This window comes from Triturus cristatus, chromosome 5_2, assembly GCF_964204655.1.
Source record: "Triturus cristatus chromosome 5_2, aTriCri1.1, whole genome shotgun sequence".
Classification (NCBI taxonomy): Eukaryota; Metazoa; Chordata; class Amphibia; order Caudata; family Salamandridae; genus Triturus; species Triturus cristatus.
In genome coordinates this window covers 972215085-972235630 of record NC_140588.1, presented here as the reverse complement: position 1 = coordinate 972235630, position 20546 = coordinate 972215085, and the positions used below count along the sequence as shown (strand labels likewise).

General features: G+C 44.7%; 1 protein-coding gene across 1 annotated transcript in view; it reads left to right on the top strand.

Annotated features, from left to right (window-relative positions):
- The window catches only part of CAPN6 (calpain 6), a 533527-nt gene that overhangs the window by 288085 nt on the left and 224896 nt on the right, over nucleotides 1–20546 (top strand). Inside the window, exon 4 of the mRNA XM_085608187.1 lies at nucleotides 11305–11513. Within this exon, the coding sequence (XP_085464313.1) occupies nucleotides 11305–11513 (209 nt within the window). The remainder of the gene's footprint in view (nucleotides 1–11304; nucleotides 11514–20546) is intronic.

Below are 20546 nucleotides of genomic sequence, written 5' to 3'. Positions count from 1 at the left end.
TACATGGGTGTCTATATAGGTTATTAGTTGGTTTTTTGAGTATCAGTCTGAGTGTCTGCATGGTTCGGTGGGGGGTATTACGTAGTGCATAGTTGCATGCATGAGTGACTCACTGTTTGTATGTGTTGAAGACAGCATGTGTGCAGTACTGTATGGGTGGATGAGTGTGTGTATGGGTGTGTTAGTGAGTGAATGACTGTCTCAATAGTGTCTTTATGAGTAACTACATATGTTTTAAACTAGTATATGTGACTATTGGTGTATATAAGTGAGTATATGTGAGAGTGAGAGATTGAAAGAGTTCCTGTATGAATAAGTATGTGTTTCTATAAGTGATTGTTTAAAAGACTAAGTATGTGTAAGTTTCCGCAGAAGTAAGTGTGGTGGTGTGTGTATAACTGTATATGCAAGTAAATGTATGTTTGATTCTTTATTAGCATGAGTGACTATGTGTGTGAGTAACTCTATGGATGAGTGGCATTGTGTAACAGGATGTATAGGTGTATGAGTACATATGATGAGTGAGTACATGTATGAGTGACTGTATAGGACTGTTGGTGAATGAGTGGATGTGTATGTGGATCTTAGAATTACTGAAGAGGTTGTTGTAACTGGTATTGGTATGTCCATTGTTTTGAAAATTGTAGTCTCTATTTTTGAATGTGTGTATCAAAGGTTCTATTAGGGTGAGAGGAGGTCTGCCACTCTATCACAAGGATGATGTCATCAGTGATGTCATCAGTGATGTGATTTGAGATGTCATCAGTGATGTCATGAGTGATGTCACTGACCATGTCATGAGTGATGTAATATGTGACGTCATCAGCAGTGCATTGCGGGCGCGCGAGTTATAGTTAGCTGAACTAACTATAACGGGGGAATTCCAATGGTTTTGTACAAGTGAAAAGTCCAGCTAACTATAACACCCCTGAAACCTATGGTTTTGTCTGTGAATTTCAAAAGTTTTTTAAATGCTAATTTCTAACTATGCCTACAGAGATAGGACATGTGAAGAAAGAAGAAAAAATGCACAGAAAGAAAAAAAAGAAGTGCAGAAAGAAGCAACAGAAGTCCTCAAAGACGAAGAAAAGTGCAGGAAGAAGGATAACGTGCAGAAAGAACAAAAAGAATAGCAGAAAGAAGCTTTGTAGCAAAATCATCCTGTACCCTCAACTTTTTCAGACGGATACTGGTGGTAACTGAGTCTGACTAACCAGTCCTAGAGCCAGTGCTATGTTAAAAGACACTTAGAATACAGTGAAAACACCTACATACACTAGGGAACATTATGCGTTGGGGTCCCCCTGTGATTAGCATGACCTCCTCTGTAAGTCCCTAGTATATAATAGGGCAGGGGGATTAAAACTACCTCTTAAAACAGGCCACAGGGTGTTTTTGCACACGATAACTCAGGCCCCGTCCCCTCCCTTCACCACTGTGTAAACATGCCCTGTGTCCATTTTTAGTTGGGAGATTAAGTTCATTTGAATCCTGAGGGTCCCTAGGGTCCAACTAGCCCACTAGGTACCTCCAGTAAGTGCCACAGAGCTGCGTTGCAGAGAGGTGTAAAAAGTGGCACGGCCTGGACCACCTCTCTGCAATGCAGCTCAGTGGCGCTTACTGGAAGCACTTGGTGGGCTAGTTAGCCCCCAGGGGCCCTCAGTATTGAAGGAAAATTATATCCCCAATTTAAAACGTGCCATAGTGCGTGTTTGCACACGTCACCTCAGGCCCCGTCCCCTCCCTTCACCACTGTGTAAACGCGCCCTGTGGCTGTTCTAAGTTGAGAGATTAAGTCCCCTTGAATCCTAAGGGTCCCTAGGGTCAAACTAGACCACTAGGTACCTCAAGTAAGCGCCAAAGAGCTGCGTTGCAGAGAGGTGTAAAAAGGGGCTTGGCCTCAGAACACCTGTCTGCAGCGCAGCTCCCTGGCGCATACTGGAGATGCCTGTTGGGCTAGTTGGTCCTCAGGGACCCTCAGTATTGAAGAGCAATTAATTCCCCAACTTACAACTCGCCAGGGGGCGCGTTTGCAGAGTGCTGCAAGGAGGGGGCGTCGCCTCCAGCACAATGCCAGTCTTTTATTTATTTTAATTTTTTAAGAAGGGGGGCTGTGTGGTTCCCCTTCTTATTCTAATTTATTGGCCCTGATGACCCCATCCCCCAGGGCCTGTCTCCTAATTATATTTTTTTGACCCCAATCCCCAGGGCCGGCCACTGTTTTTTATTATTTTAAAAAAATATATATTTATAGACACACCTAGGAGATGCTGGACAAACCGTACGTACCTATCACCATGACGATTTGCGTGATATTCATTAAAAGGCGACTATGCATACAATGAATCCACGTGGAATGTATTTACACCACTAGTGAAGCTCTGACATGTCTGATGCCCTACCGTGCCTAATCCCAGTAGACACCCTTGTCGTTTATTTATACAAACATGGGTAGCTATTGACGGGCACATTTAATACACATGCACACCAAGCCATTCAAAGGGGATTCGACAAAAATTCGACCAAAACTATGCAAGAAACCCCCCTCACGATTAATAAAACACACATCCACTGCCGGATGTGTAATACTTTTTATTTTACTCTCTGGAAAGGGGACGAACATCACTTGAGAGTCACAGCGCGCTCCTGGCAGAGCCCAATGCTGCGTTACACCCACCATTGCCTGCTGAGTGCCACACACCTCTGTGTTGTATTCCACTAGCTAGTGCATATGCTATGACACTCTCTAGCCCATGTGCACTGTAACACCACCCCGTGAATATGTCATGCCACACTTGTCTTCGCACGGGTTATATTGCCCCATCTAACGTGCCTTCCTCGATGCCTATGTTATAACGCACAGTGCTATGCCATACATATTACAATCTCGGATCCATATCTTTGTCACAGTGCATATACAACGTTACACTCCCCAGCACATATTTTATATTACAACTTTAGAGACTAGTTAGGTTACACAACACTGCCCTGTGCATATTACACTCCAAGGCGCATATCGCATAGCACGCGCTAGTGCCTGTGCTATCTCGCGCTCTCCAGTGAATCTGTCATTGCGCACAATGTATTGCATATTATATTTCACGCCCGGTTCATCTTATATCACACTTTTTGGTGCATAGTTTATACCATACACTATATCTAGTTTTCATTTTCAATCGTGCTCTCAGGACTATGTACTATATAACACTGTGTTCACCTACCCTTTTCACGGGCATTACGTTTTGTGATAGGGGGTGGAGGGTCAGGGGGTGTTTCTGCCAAGTGAGCCCGGAGTCACAGTCACAAACGTCCTCTTCTTCCTGAATAAAAGTGAGATTATGCTGCATACTTGTTCATATTTTAAGTAGTTCGCACAGACACACGTTTTAAAAACAATAAAGTTCCTAATACCCGCCTTCTCTGAACAGTTAGCTTGCTGCCCCATCCCCCTCCTCCCTATCCTCTGTTGTGTGAATCCATGGACTAGCCTCCTCCCTCCTGCCATGCATGGTCTGATGTGCTGCCACTGCCCTCAATTTAGTATGATGTACCAGTCCACTCCTCCTGCCCTCCATTGCCCAATTCTATCTCCCATCATTGACCTCCTGCTTAAACTCTGTGCTTAGATTGCTGCCCCTATTCTCCTTCCCCCTGCCCTCCGATGTCTTTGTGCATGCCCCTGCTCCATCCTGTTTGCCCACCATGTTCCATGGACCTGCCACTCCTATCTACTCTGAGTGTTCTGTTGAGCTGCCACTCCCCTCCCACCTGCCTAGCATTGTCAGATGACTGTAACCTGTCCCTGCCACCTCCACCCTGCCTGTCCACATGCCATGCCCCTATCCTCTTCCTCCTGTCCACATGGTCCATTGTACTGCCACACCCTTCTGCCCTCCCTGGTCTGTTGTGCTGCAACTGCTCCTCCTGCCTGCCCCGTGCGGTCTTTTTTGAGGCCCCTTCCCCCGAACTTTCTTGTCTGTGCACAGGTCCTGACCCTCCCTTCTATCCTCCATCGTCCTTTGTGCATGCCCCTGCACCCTCCTTCTTGCCCATCATAGCCATTGTGCTGCCACTAACCCTCCCACTTGCCATGCATGGTCTTCTGTGCTGCCATGGCCCCTCCCACCTTCCCTGTGTGGTCAGTTAGCTGCCCCTGACCCCCTCCCACCTTCCCTCCATGGTCTGTGTGTATGCCATCACAGTCTCACTGTTGCTCTTCATGGTGTGTCTTTCTTCTAGTGCCCATCCTGCCTGCCCTCCATGGCTATCTTGCTGCTCCTGCCCTGCCCCCTTGCCCCCAGCCCTCTGTTTACATGTGCAGACCCTACTCCCTCCCTCCTGGCTTGTCTGTTCCATTGTAATGCCCCTGATCCGTCCCTCCTGCCCTTTATGGTCTGTTATGCTGCAGCTTTCTCTCCTGTCTGTCCATTATGGTCAGCTAGCTACCATTGCCTCTTGCCCCTCTGTTCTCTGTTGTCCATGTGCATGGTCCTGTCCCCTCCCTCTTTCTTTCTATGGATTGTTGTGCTGCACTCCCATCCCGCATGCCCTGTGTGGTGTATTGTGCTGCTGCAAACCCTGATGCCTGCCCTGCAGGGTCAGTTTGGTGCACCTCTCCATGTCCCTCCTGTCCTCTGTTATCCAAGTCCATGTCCCTACCCCATTTCCTTCCATGATCCAATGTACCATACTTGCGAACATTTTGAACTTGGTAAGAGGGAGATTTTGAAAAAAAGCTGGGGTATTGATTTTCCCCTTTGAGTTACATTGAAAAAGAGAAGATTGTAGACAGGAGACAGATCAAATAAAGCCCATTTGAGCTTAAAAACATTGGACGTTTCCTGGCTGAATCGGGTCTGTTGGCATGTATGGTTGTACTACCATTGCCTCTTCCTTCTGCCCACAATGGTCTATTACATTGCCACAGCCTCTCTTGCAAGTCCTGTATTGTTGGTTTGTTGCCCCTGCCCCCCTTTCCACTGCCCTCCATAGTCTGCTGTGCTGCCACGGCCCTTCCTGCCTGCTCAGTGTGGTTAAATTGTTGCCTTTGCACCCTTCTACCTGCCTTCAATTTTCAGAGTCCGTGCCCCTGGCCTCTGCCTCTCAACCGTATCCTAATGAACAACTAGTTTGCTAACATTCTATATTTATTACAAAAGTGTGGAACGCCTGACGTCATCTTGATGTAATCAAAACTGTAATACCTAGAGCATTTCCTTTAGAAATTACATATATGAGAGGGTCTTATTGGCATCAAAATTATGGTTAGTGCTCTAAAAGACTAAAATAAGGACATATTTTCTGAGTTTTCAAATAGCGACAAAGCACTTTAAAATTATTTGTTATCTTTATGTTTTTTTATCCAGTTGACCACTTGATTAAATGTTGCACTTAGGGGAGAGGATGTGGTGTTACTTCCAGAACTGCAGACTTTGCAACTGGGGACCAGGTTGGAGTTTCTGCTTCAGCTCGACATTCTGTGATTCTGGTCAAATCACTTAGTCTCCCCATGTCTACAACCAAAATGAATTTGTTCTTGTGTGATGTAACCAATGCTCATGTAAAGCAATCCAATACCTGACAAGTCTGCACTATATAACACTGCAAAAACACAAAATAATAAGTGTTTTGTACACTTCTGACATTGGGCTATATTTGGGCTACATCTGGGTGATTTTGGGCTACATTTGGGCTCTTTGAAGTACTGGGATTTTAAAGCCCAGCGGTGCAGGGGAACACACCCTAAGACTTCGGGTTCTTCCTGTTTCAGACCCACAGAAACACAGAGTCTTCTTGGTGAAGTCAAAGATCGATTTATTGGCTGCAGACCAATTACAGGTATCCGCGAAGTACAACACAATGTATGTTCTCAGGAGACTGCTTAAACTTACAGAAATGGCCTTCTCCTTATATACAAAATATCATGCTTCAGGCACACATTACTCGTTTTACGATATGGTCATTCATGTGTATCCATTACAAACGAAAAGGCAGAGTCATGATGACCATCCCACATTCTTGTTCAACCAGCTCACAATTATTTACCCAGCGAGGCTCAGATCCCACATCAGATACCAGCAGACCCCAATAAACACGGGCACCTCCTGTTTGTAAAACAAGCCATAAAAGCAGGAAGAGTCAGGTGTGAAAGAGATTAGCTCGAGGCTTGTGTGGGATGAAAAGGCTTTATGGTGTGTCAAACCCTGATGCTAATCACAGGTGGCCGTAGGACGGGGAGCTCGTGGGACCGGACTGACCTGGGGCGATGGAGCCAAATCGCATAGGTCATAGAGAAGTCAAATGGAAGGCGCATGTGTTCTGAAGGCCTGTACTTGTCCTTAATGTGTAGCCTATGTGAGGGCAACAATAAGATGGCCACCGCTCCAAGATGGAACCCACGAAGTCAATATGTAATATCGTATACACAGTGCATTCATCGATGGAACATTAATGTGAAAACACTTGTACATGCCGCATTGGCCATTCGCGGCTCGCTGATACCGGAATAGGCGGGGTAGGGCCCTGCCTCCTGCGCGGTCCCAAATTTCAAAGTACCACATCTTTTGTCTCCGGTGGCCATTTTGGGAGATTTATTTGTTATGAAGTTTCCTAATTTCCTCATGTACTGCAGTCTCCTCAGTAGGAAATGCTTTCAGTTTTTTACTTTGATTCCATCATGAAGGTATTCAGATATGTCACACATTTGCCATAAATTCTGAATGTTAGCACTCTAGTTGCTCATCATATCACTGTAGTAAAACTACTGTTCACCATGGAAGTCTGCTCCTGGTATTAAAAGTGCATGTTTCAGTCTGCATGTCAGAATTTTTTAATGAAATAGAAGAGGATTTGAGAAGTCACTCAAAATGTGCCCTCATTTTCTTTCCTCAGCATTAATCATAATTTCTATGGCAAAATGAACCCCCTCATTGTGTTCCTTTTTAAATTAAATGTTTTAAGTGTTACCAGTTTATTCCAATCAAGATGGCTTCAGGTGTGCCATACTTTTGTCATAATGAAGACAGTAAGCGCTCTAGTTGTTTTTAAGAACACTCTGGGACATTCTGTCATTGGGCTATACTTGGGCTACATCTGGGTGATATTTGGGCTACATTTGGGCTCTTTTGTCTCTGGTGGCCATCTTGGGAGACTTATTTGTTATGAAGTTTCCTAATTTCCTCATTTACTGCAGTCTCCTCAGTAGGAAATACTTTCAGTTTTTTACTTTGATTCCATCAAGAAGGCATTCAGATGTGTCACACATTTGCCATAAATTCAGAATGTTAGCACTCTTTTTGCTCATTAGATCACTGTAGTAAAGCTACTGCTCACCAAGGAAAACTGCTGCTGGTATTGAAAGTGCATGTTTCAGTCTGCATGTCAGAATTGTTTAATGAAATAGAAGAGGATTTGAGAAGTCACTCAAAATGTGCCCTAATTTTTCTTTCTGCAGCACTGATCATACTTTTTATGGAAAAATGAACCCCCTCATTTTGTTCCTTTTTAAATTAAATGTTTTAAGAGTTACCACTTTAATCCAAGCAAGATGGCTTCAGGTGTGCCATACGTTTATCATTAGTAGGACTGTTAGCGCTCTAGTTGTTCTTTGGAACACTCTGGGAAGCTGCAGTAGAACACAAAGGAATCAACTGACAGTCTCTGCCCTTGTTGGATGTACATGTTTTACTGAGAATGTCAGACTTCATTCTCACATGACTGAGAAAGATAATGTGAATTTACAGAAAATATGCTCTCAGTTTAGCTTATAGATCACCTTCCAAACCTCTGTGGGAAAAGCATGAGAAAATATTTTTCTCTCAATCATGATATCCCAGCAGAAGGCTTTTTCACATGGTGAAATAACCTTAGAACATACCACAATTCCTAAAATGAGTATGGTACCATCAACAAATGATTTATAATGTAACTAAAGTCTTAAAACCTTCTATTAACTGCAATGATTTTTAATGAGGTGCTATCATGTATATTGGTCCCAAGATGGCTGCCAACACTTCTTGGATGAAGTGCTGACAGCCAATCAGATCTCAGGATGAGATGTGTGGTTAGGCTCCGCCCACATATATATATGACTTTACTTTTGATTTTCTCAGGAACTACTGAACAGATTGACACCAGACCTTCAAAAGGCACATCCCTGACCTGAGGACTACCTCTCTGCCAAATTTCAAGTAATTCTGTTCAGCCGTTCGGGCTGTACCTTGGACTAAAGGTCCCTATGGAAAAATGCATGGGGAAAACGTGTTTTGGGACCCCCCTTTTTTCTCGGCCCCCGCTTGACGAATCACCCCGAGCCTTTCAGGGTAGGAGCGGAGCGGAGCGCCCCACCTATTTTGAAAATTTTGCGAGGATTCGTCAACCGGCGCCAAAGTTATTCCAAATAGAATGTTGTGGATTTCCTATGGAAACACGGTCCTAACTATAACTATCTACTGGCGACCGCCAGTAGATAATATATATATATATATATATCACATCGCCAATCCTACTTCCCCAAAGAAGAGGCACGCACACCGGTCTGCGAGTATGGGGCTGATTTAATGATGTTTCAGGTCACCCTCGATCCCACAAGAGAGAGAGACGCGTTTCGCCTGCGCAGCAGGCTTTATCAATCCAAATGACACCAGCACATCGAGGATATATATAGCACCCTCCCACTCCTTCAAACATGAATAAACATGGTGGAAAGACTAGATGTAACGAGGTCACTGGAAATTTACAATTAAACTTTGCTCAGTGCCAATAATCCGAGTGTCAGCTAATGTGTAAAGATCTCGACATAATGTCTCATTAGCATACTTAGCTGCATACTATAAATGGATGACAGTTCTACAGTGTAATAGCACTGAGATTAAATAAACATCTGTTCATTAGTGGTGGGGGTATATACTGTTTAGATGTGGTGCCATTTCTCTCATCACATGCTACCCTGTTTAGATGGATAGCAGAATAAAATAAAAACTGCGTAAAATGCAGTGTATAAAATCGGGCTGCACAATATTATGTAATACTCGCTGCACTGGAAATGCGAAGCAAAAAAACCCCAGCCATCCAATTGTCATCAATTAGTCCCGTAAAAGTGGAGCATAATTAAATTGTCAATATGCAAATATGTTTGTGGAACGGATCCGTTACTGGCATCACATGGGAGTGTGGTCCAATGTCCGTGGCGCTTTAGTTTTGCTGTTCCTTGGAACTACAGGACCCATAATTCCCTTTGTTTGCCTTAGAATGTCAAAGTCCGTTGGTGTGTGCCAGCAGAAGAGATTCGAAATTGCAAGTGTTCTTTAGAGATGCCCTAACTGAAACGGGTGTTTTAAATTTGATCCAAGGTTCAGTATGGGAAATAATAGTATCACACACCTGAATTCAGCAGCAGCTCGAAATGTGATTCCTTGATACACATATCATGGAGGTCGAGGGAGACTAGTGTACATCAAAATAAGCAAGCCATGACAGACCTCACCGTTTCCGCATCAGCATCTACGGTGTCCAGTCTCCAAAGGGCGTCAGTATACCAGGTAAGGCTCTTCGTGCTTTGGAACACAGGCTTGCATGCTGGCCGTCCCGCGGAACCGCCCACTCTGCTGCCTCCATTTCCGCAGCTGTCATCCTTATTCCATTCGTCTGGCGCGTACTTTGGGTGCTCCGCTGCATAGTACTACCGTACTCCTCCCAACAACGTTGCAGTCAGAGCGGAGCCACAATGCCTGGAGGTACGTGGAAAACGCCGACCGCCGGCGTCAAAATGTAAATCACATCGCCAATCCTACTTCCCCAAAGAAGACGCACGCACACCGGTCTGTGAGTATGGGGCTGATTTAATGATGTTTCAGGTCACCCTCGATCCCACAAGAGAGAGAGACGCGTTTCGCCTGCGCAGCAGGCTTTATCAATCCAAATTACACCAGCACATCGAGGATATATATAGCACCCTCCCACTCCTTCAAACATGAATAAACATGGTGGAAAGACTAGATGTAACGAGGTCACTGGAAATTTACAATTAAACTTTGCTCTGTGCCAATAATCCGAGTGTCAGCTAATGTGTAAAGATCTCGACATAATGTCTCATTAGCATACTTAGCTGCATACTATAAATGGATGACAGTTCTACAGTGTAATAGCACTGAGATTAAATAAACATCTGTTCATTAGTGGTGGGGGTATATACTGTTTAGATGTGGTGCCATTTCTCTCATCACATGCTACCCTGTTTAGATGGATAGCAGAATAAAATAAAAACTGCGTAAAATGCAGTGTATAAAATCGGGCTGCAAAATATTATGTAATACTCGCTGCACTGGAAATGCGAAGCAAAAAAACCCCAGCCATCCAATTGTCATCAATTAGTCCCGTAAAAGTGGAGCATAATTAAATTGTCAATATATATATATATACCTTACCTGAAGCCAACAGCCGCTCCCCGCATCGCGTAATGCTTCCTCTTCTTTTCCTGGTCCCAGCAACCTCTGAGACAGACTCCCATCCAATCCCTGCGCTGCTCTCCTAGGAAAGCCGCGCGGAGATTGGCTGAGTGGGCTGAAAAGATACTCCGCTCAGGCTACGGAGTCTGTGGCGGTATTTTCAGCCCGGCTGTTAAATGCAGCCGGGCTGGAGAAACCTAAGTGCGCATGTGTGCTGTGGTTAGCCTGAGAGCCGGCCAAACACATATGTGCACTTAGGGAGTCATCCTCCTCCAATGACACGCCCTGCCCCTCCCTGCACAAGCTGGCTTAGAGCCAGCAAATGAAAAATGAAACAATGCTAGAGCATCTTTTGATTTTTCTTTTGGATCTGAGCCAGGCAGTGGGGCGACGCTCCTCCGCCATTGCAAAAGAGCCGCTCCCAGGAATCTGCTGTTCTTTGCCTGGCAAGGCCGTAACTAACAACACAAATATTTTGCCCCTTCCAAATAGGGGAAGTGGCTTTATTTGAGTTGTGTGTAACGATCAGATTTGGCAATGTGGTGCCAGCCTTATGAGGTGAAGGCTAACATTGTAATAGACTCTAAGTAATGGAGATTTGCAGTGAGTATCAATTTGTTCAGTTGCAGGTTTACATTTATTGGGTAATTCATTTTATCCATTGCACATGCACAATGTTTTCTAGGCACTAGATGCTAATGTGATCAAAGAAGTATGTCATGAATTCTATAAACTTGAACTAATGAGATGTGATTTTCACAAATGCGTTATCTTTATTCATATGCTTATTATCTACTAGCTGAACCTAGGACAATGTTTTTGTTCATGTTTCATTAGCTGTTATGCCTTCTCTCTTTAGGTGATCCCAGATTGGAAACAACAAGAATGGGATACAAGAAGCCCCAACAAATACATGGGGATTTTTCATTTCCGGTTTTGGTCTTTGGGAGACTGGATCGAGGTTGTTATTGATGACAGACTGCCAACAATGAACGGCGAACTGATCTACTGTCATTCCAACGTGCCCAATGAGTTTTGGAGTGCATTGCTTGAGAAGGCGTATGCAAAGTAAGAGCTTGTGCCTCTGTTTTAAGAGTCATTGTTTGTCACACTTAGCCATGGGCACCATACCTAACTGACTGGCTGTACCGGGCATCTGGCGTTTCCCTGCGAGGCTGGAAGGGTGGAGACCGGTTTTGCAGTGGTGGGGGGCGGTTTCATTAGTTGAGGTCGGTTTTGCAGCGGTGCTGTAATATCAGCCCCCAGTAACCAAAGCAGCATGCAAGCATTTCTAGCCTCCATGGGCTAGGCAGTTCTTCCTCAGGGGCTGGTCTGTGAATATTGCAAGGGCTGCTTTGGGTTCCCAGCCCGGCACTGATGGGCACCAATACTGGGTATAAACCTCCCCAGGAACAATACTGATGGTCTTCATGCAGGATCTTGGAGCCACGCATCAATATATTGTCCTTGTGTTACGGTGTTGCGCTTAGAAAAACTCAGAGCATCTTCCGTCCTTTTCAATTTCTATTTCAAATCAACTTTTTCCCTACAGTGCTGATCTCATTCTAGTTATGATTTTTTTCCAAATCATTGTCGATGTGATCTGTCAAGGGTCACATCTGCATTACGGCTACACAAGGTGTCCCTCTTCAAGTGAAATAATAATAATAGTAATTGAAATAGTAATACAATAATACTACTACTACTAATAATAATAATAGTTATTTTGCTGTACATGGCATATTTGGATACACATTTATCATCACCCCTTGAAAATGAATGCATCGGAGGATGAAAGGCTGCGTATTTCTAGCTGAGATTCAAACCTACAACCTCCATATGAGACACAATGTCATCATTGAGCTCTACATTCATGGCGCTACCCTGTAAGCTTTAACACTGAGGCACCAGCATGCAATGCATGCAAGTAAATATTATTGGCAAAATTTGTGCCATTGCCCTCCTTTGTTAGTTGCAAGCGATGACCTATGCACAGAAAAGTGATTTGAGGGTTTCTGGCAGAGCACATCCATATCCTGGGTTCACTGTAGTGTAAGAATATTGGCAGCCTGCTCAGCAACCCCAGAAGAAAATCGTTTTTTGATCCCTACTGATGACGGATTAAAATCCAGAAACACATGTCATTTTTTGATCTCTAATGATGATGGATAAAATCCAGAAACACATGTCATTTTTTGATCTCTACTGATGACGGATAAAATCCAGAAACACATGTGTCTAGAGATGTACAGCACTAATCTGCACTAACTTTGGTGGAACACTCCTGCAAAATACCAAGTAAGCGCGCACTGCAAACTGCATTTACCATAATGCTAAGGGGCGAACTGTGCTGGGAGGTCAGCAGTGTGCTCCCACTCCTTCCTGTTTAAAATCAGAGGTATGTTCTTACTACTGTAAAATATATTTCTGATTAATAAATAATGTTTATATAGTGGCATTCATGTTTTGCATTAAACACAAATTCACTGCACTTTACAGGACAATGTTTTTGTAACTTCAGCCAACAAGGCCTAAGCTAATGCTGGCTCCATCTTGAATTTAATGTGACCGTGCTTTCATTTCACACTGACTCCACATGCAGAAAAATGCATAGAATGAAATGCTTTGTTATGATGTGTTGTCCTTGGGGGACTCTTTAGAAAGCTTCCATCAAAATGTAACTGTTCATGGTCCTTCCTGCCTGAACCTCTGTGAGTCTATTCATTTTGTAAGTCCGTTATTGTTCTGAGTGTAACTAGATTTGTACTGTCACATCAGATTACACTGGGTCAAAAGGAGAGGGATTACTATTCATTAGGAGATGGTGTTTAGAATGGTGTTTGGTAATGTTGCATTATGTTCTGTGTTGTGATTTGCTGAGCCTGCATAACATTTTGCTCACCTCATGCTGACTGTTTGATTTTTACTGTGAGTTTCCCTATCACAGAGATCTCATTCTGGAGGTGAGCCAGACTTGGGTAGCCGGTCTTGTTGGGCTAGGCTTGCTTTGCTCTCGATTCGTAGAGAGCAGACCCTTGTTAGTCTTACTCGTGCTTGAGGCTTAGAATGATTCTAATATTTTATCATCAGCCTGACCTAAATCAAACCTCCTGCTGCATTTAACTGATCTTAAAGCAAATGTCCCTGTATATGAATTATAAGGACTTTTGACTTATTTTGAGACTAACCTTCTGTAATGAACCTAAATCTTTGGATAAACCTTCATGGATTCTAACTTATGCTTTGACTCAAGAAGGCTTATTTAACTGGTTATGATATTTGAATTACTGACAATCTAATCCATTGAGGGGCATGTTTCCTCATATGTTCTTGAGGACAACCTCATCCCGATCCTGCAAAGGTGCTTTATCTTGATACTTTATCAGGTTGTCTAAGATAGCGTTGACACTACCCTATCAGACACATTAAATAAGTTAGCAAATCATATCTTCCTAAATTGCGTAACAAAAGTTGATAGGCGGCTGACTAGCATTAGTGAAAATGGCTTCTGTTTGAAGTTCATCCAGTCTCCCTTTTGACCCCCAGGCCAACTCATATTAACTAGTATTACCTTGGAGCAGTGTGACTCCACCAATCATCCTAAAAAATACCCACGTGCCATGCGTCCACATAAGATGCACCCTACGGGAGTAGAATACAAGGTTTAAAACCCTGCTTTGGAGGTCCAATCCTCAATTCACAAACGTAAAGAAGAAGAAGGCTGAGATAGAGTAAAGGAACACACCTCTGTCCGTGCTTAAAGCTCAACCAATGCATTTGTCACTAGTATGTCATGGAAATGTCTGTGCCTGCGGAACATCCAAATGTATTTAAAGGTATATAATTTTATCTTCAATGTTACTAATTGGTGTTAAAAGAATCCATAATGCTCGAGTCCGGCCACTTACTAAAGTAGGCAAACTATACCGCAATATGCCTAGGAACACTGACACCTTCCAGAATTGGCCCATTACAGAATTGCTGTCTTCTGTTTTGAAAGCAGCTCACTGGTTAATTGTTCTATTGGACTTTTCTGATCTCTTGCACACTCCCTGACATCCCTTTTCATGTATAAATCCATTCTGTGCTTCATAAATGTACCTCAGCAGTCCTTTGGGTTTGGTAAACATGTATATATCCTTCCCGGCAGACTGAAATCAGCATAACAATTGTAAGCTATTCTTAAATTAATATTGAATCCCTGAGAAATCTTCCTAATCTCTTCTAAGCTACCTCCTAGCACTAGGAGGAACAGTTGGGTGGGGAAGACATTACTCAACGATTCTTAATCACCCTCCCCCACGCTCCAGAAATGATTATTTGTAGGATAGTTTGGAGTACTCTTCCATCACCTGGCCAGGGTTCTGAAGGGCTTGTGATAAAATTCACAGGAACATAGCCCTGGACCGTATAATTTATTCGCAGTGCTATATTCCAGAATCTGACAAACATGGGTGGAACAATGGTTCAAAATAGGCAGACAGTAATCCATAATTAAGACAATCCAACTATGCACTGGTGCCCTTTCTTGATGTATCATCAGACAAGTGTTTTGATACTTCTTAGTAACTCCTAACTCCCTATAGCAGTGGCTCCTAGACGCCATGCACTGATGTTGACGTAGGTCAGAGCAAAGCCCGAGCCATCCTTCTCCCAGGGTGTGGAGGAATGATGTCCCCTCATTTGGAAAAGAGTTCTCTAATCATGGGGATTCCTTGAAGGTACAGTTTGGATCACAAAGGTGTTAATGTAAGTAGCACCAGGGTACAAAATGATCTCTTTATGCCAATAACCTATTTATTTTCGGTGTCAATAGAATTCTTGCAGTTGAAAGACAAATGCTCAAAAATAACAAAAGCCACATTAGGCTGTAAATGCTTTCTCAGGTTATTGATATTCTTCGTAGATAGAGGAGGAAGGAGATAAATCCAATATTTGCTGCATCCATGAGTGCCATTATGGATAAAGCGCACTATCCCACTCTGCACCCTTAAGTCTATGCACCAGGAGCTGACTGGGACAGTGCATTGTATTACAGCAAAGGCACTGTCTACAGCAGTGAAGGTGCAAACCCGTGCCTGCACTGGAAGCACTACATTAGTGAAAGACGGGCCCGCTGTTTGAAACTCCTGGTCCACTTTTCACCATTCAGGGAACACTAGAGTGACTTTCAGAGGAAGGTCAGAGATCCCCTGCTGGCAGGTATGAGTGACTGCATCCATCTGCAGGAGGATGCCTGCGGAAGCCCCGCGCACTCTTTCCTTCGTTCAAATGGGTACATTCAGGGACTCATTGACTGTTTGCCACCTCTATGTGGTGTACAGTTTGCACACCTACTGACCGTTTCTTTTCCTCTGTGCCTCTGTCTAACAAGGGACAGGTGCAAAAAGAAAGGATTCCCTCATTTGCATAAGGCCAGGCTACCATGCAAATGAGGGAACGCCCCCTTGTGATTGCACTCAACGTACGCTGACAGTAGCTGGTTCCATCGATTGGCCAGGTGACAGAGCTCACTAAAGTCAGATTTGGGGACTGCATACTTGTCGTGGCCACTTGCATAGGACAGAGGTTTCTTCAACTGAATAAAGCTAAGACTGAAGTTATGCTTTCTGGAAAAGATAATCAGCCTTTGTCAGAAGACTGGTGGTCCCAGGAACTGGGAGCTCCAACTAGTCCAAGAAAGGCAGTGAGAAATCTGGGCTTTCATAATGTATGATACGCAGGGCCAGACTAGGAACCGAAACCAGCCCCGGCAAAGAGCTTGGCCGGCCCCGGTGGGATTTAGCGGAAATCTTTGTACCGTTTTGGTTGCTGGGGGCCGATATTGCAAAATCAGCCCCCGGTAACAAAAACGGCCCCCAGGGGTCTACAACCGGCCCCCAACCTGGTGGCCACAGGGGAAACGCCCGGTGACGCTATGTCCAGGCCGGCCCTGATGATAAGTCTCAATGGAAAATCACGTCTCGACCACATGCGGTCATTGTTTTGGCATGCCTTGCCTTCCCATGAAGGTTTATCCATCGCTGCCTTTAGACTGTAGGAAGACAGTGACTCAGGCACTGATAACCAGTCGCCTGGATTGTGGCAACACCTTGCTGGCGGGCTTGAACTCTTCTCTGAAGTCTCACCTTCAGCTGTTTCAAAACTCAGCAGCCAATCTGTGTGCTATTTACCTGTAAGTACTAAAATAAGTCAGATGCTTAACTTCTAGCATTGGCTCCCTGTCAGAAAAAGTTATATATTAAAAGCTTCTTTGCCTCTTTCATAAAGCCCTGTATGGGACATACACATTATATCTCCAGTTCCGTATTAGTTTTTACCATCCAGCTAGGGCTTTGAGGTCCTCTGACACTGCTCTGGCTGTTTCATGCAGGTCTTTTCTGAATGGTGTCCCTTCCTTCTTTCTCGCTCCTTACTAATGGAACAAGTTACCTGTTCACATTTACTCCTGTAGCACCTGTCTGCTTTTTAAAAAGCTTATAAAAACAAGTCTTTTGTTTTTACCCTATCTCTTTTTGAGTGCCAAGATGAGTTTTGCCTCCTCTCTTAAGCTGTTAGCATCAGGATACTCCGTATCGTGTGAGCTGTAATTTGTGCTACATTAAATACACAAAACTTAACATAACGTGCAAAATAGTGCCATGCAAGCATCTGCGGCCCCTTCTGTAATATCAAAGTGCTCCTCGGGTGCCCGTTGCGCTCCTTGAGTCTTTCTGTAATAGGGAGCCTGGAGTGCCAATTGACATAGGCTGGTCAGACGGATCATATTTTCAAATGAAGCACTTGTCTATTGAAATTAGAAGTTGTTACCTTCATAGTGGTTCTTCATCCCTATCTCTGGTCACTCATTTTTCTAGTGAGTCTCTTTTAAGTTTGGCAGAGCAGTAAACTGACAGTGCTTCCATCCCACAATACTCACAATTCCCCTATACTCTAGATTTATAGTGAGACCTGTGCTTACACTGGCTGGTACTCAGCTGCCTTTGCCAGTGTAAACCTCTGACCAGGCAGTCAAAAGGCAGCCAACAGTGACAGTCAACCCACCCTTACTGCCACTGAATTTCTCTGGTGGACAGAAGCAGAAAAAGGTAAAGTGGCCCCTGTGGGCAGAGAGAAATTTCCCTGTGCTCCAGACACCGTTGTTTTTTGTTTCAAGAAAACTTTGGGAGTTTGTTTTCTCTAAACAAAAATGTTTGGCAAGCAGGAGGGTTAACCACGGTGCCCATTGGGTAAACTTGCTGTGAGGGGAGACACTGTGGCGATGGCTCCCCCAACAGCACAGAGAGTATGACATCCACCATCATAAGAAATCTTTTCTTCAAAAATTCGACTTCTGATTGGGTTTGTTTGTTCACACCATGGTGAATGCCAGACGTTTTTGCAGGAACAAATTGAGATCTATGAATGGTAGTACTCAGCAACATATATTTGTTATAGCGCCAGGGAAGAGGGATCCCTACCCCATACCACGCAAGAAGCCCTGGTGGTGCCCCTTCTCAAACTCAGGGAAACTACCATCAGACTGTAAAGCATACAGGCCCCTGCCCCGTCCATGCTCAACCTAGATTTTAAAATTCTGAGCAGAATCTTAGCAGCGAGACTCCTTCTATTTATGACCACCCTCATACAACCTGGCCAAGTGGGTTTCATCCCGAATCACAACACAGCACTTAATATACGGCTCCTCCTGTCCATAATGGAGGCACACAATCATGCAGAGTGAGAAGTGGTTGTCTTTGCGATAGGCATATAAAAGGCCTTCAACAGCCTTGAATGAGGGTTTTTATATGCAGTCATAGAGCGAATGCAGCTGGGACTGGGTTTCTACATGTGGGTAAATTACTCTATACAGACCCCCTGACCAGAATCTGGACAGGTCGAACAATCTCAAAGCAACATAGAGTGGAGAAGGGGACACAACAGGGGTGCCCCCTCTCTCCATTGCCCTTTTCCTTGGCCATGGAGCCTCTGTCCGGCCTCGCTCGTACTGGAAACAGATATCAAGGCATACAAATAGGGAGGCACTACATAGCGCTCTATGCAGAGGACTTGTTGATGTTCCTGAGTAATGTAGACTCAAAGCCAACTGGCAAAAATACAGACTCTTCCCGCTGGTGGAGAAAAGTGGCCCACACAAGGGACTGGGTGCTCTCCATTCCAAACCTCCTTGCCTAGCGTACTTAGGAGTGAAGATCTATCACGCTCAACCTGACTTACAAGAAGGGAACATGGGGGCATCCATTAGATCTCTGAAAGCTACTATAGACTTCTAGAAAGCGCTGCTACTGTCTGTGGTGGGAAGGGTTGCGCTCCTAAAGATGGTGGCACTCCCTAGGCTGCTGTACGTCTTCAAAACTCTGCCTATATGGATCCCGAGACCACAGTTTGCTGAAATAGGCTCTTTCACTGTGTCCTTTGTCTGGGGAGGTGCCCGCAAACGAGGAGCCCTGGCAACACTGAAGTGTCTGAAACATGACTGGTGGCTAGCAGTCCCTGACTTTGAGACATATTTTAGCAGGGCAACTACAGTGGTTCACACAGTGGCTGGTGGGGCGACAGGCACAGGATTGTGAGACTGGGCCCTTGGTAGCTGACCTGGATGTTCTTTTGCAGGTGTCATTGAACGTGTGTAGGGCCCCAACTGGGAGCGCAGGTGAGATCTGGGTGGTGAGACGTTGCTGTAGAAGACGGCTCCTTTACTCACCGGACCTCCCTATGAAAATGATACATATCCTACCACATGGGGATAGTGGAGGGGAATTGGAGACTGGATACAAGCGGGGGCGACTAAGATTGGGGACCTCTTCAGAGAGGGGGTGCGTCTCCTGATTTTAGGGCAGGGTAGGACGTTCCCCAGGGACACTTTTACTTCATTGGGCGGTGACAGCAGCCCTCTGGCACCACTGGAGGACGGGCACATCAGTACCCAAGCACCCCAGCGCTTGCAGGTATATCGACACAGCGAGGGGTAAAATCAAAGTGGTCACGTGCCTCTACAGGGCAATAAGAGGTGATTCTCTCCAACCGTTGACCACATTGAGGGACCGTTGGACGGAGGACTTAGGTGCCCCGATAGCAGATAGGGAATGGGAGAGCATCCTAGACAAAACCCCAAGGTGACTAGAAACACCCGCTTCAGAATAATTGATTTCTACATCCTCTACAGGGATCTCACCCCTGGACACATTAATAAATACTTCCACAGGAAGGAAGTGGCGTACCCGTGCTGTGGGGAACTCTGAGCGGATATGATGCACATGATCTGGGCACGTCCAACACTGCAAAGCTACTGGGAAGAAGTTGGTAAAATGGCGGCGGACATTACTGAAAAGAAAATTCCCTGCTCACCGGCCCACTCCCTCTTAAGTCTCTCTCTCTCCATACCTCCAACACAAGGGTTACCAGTAGGTTCTAGGACTTGGCCTTTATCCTATTTAAACTGTAAATAATGAGGCATTGGAAGGCCCCAGGAGGACCCCAGATTGAAGTATGGAAAAAAATGCTAGAGAGGTGGGTGGGGTGTGAAAGAAGTGTCCTGCTTAGGGATGCTCATAGAGGTATCGGCTCGATTGAGAGGGCCAGAGCTTGGGAGGTGCTGGTTGACAGCATGAAGGACCCTGGGCCAAATTCGGACGAATCTACACCGGGGCTACTGTCTGTCTGGGAGCCCACCACATAATTATCCTATCGGGAGGCCACTGGGTGCTGACCCAACTGCACAACAGGCAAAACGCCAGTAAGACTCAGGAGGGAGGGGGTAGACCTGGTTTGATATTGACTCCAGAATAAAGATATGAATAGATCTGTTGTATATCTACGACCGGTGGGAGTTCAAAACAGATGGCATTGATCTGTATTGGTTACCACAATGTAAATTGAGGTAGCTCATTGTCATTGCAAGTTGTGATATTGGAACGCTATAAATGTCATATAACTCTTAAATGCACTAAAATGTGTTTACAAAAAAAATAACATATATTTGTTCAAGGACAAAGCTACGCCTTCCTTCCATTTTCCCTTTTGAAATATGGAAAATGTACCTTTATCATGTGAAACTCGTGCATAGTTCTGGCATAAGGAAAAAACCCAAGTAGAAACACA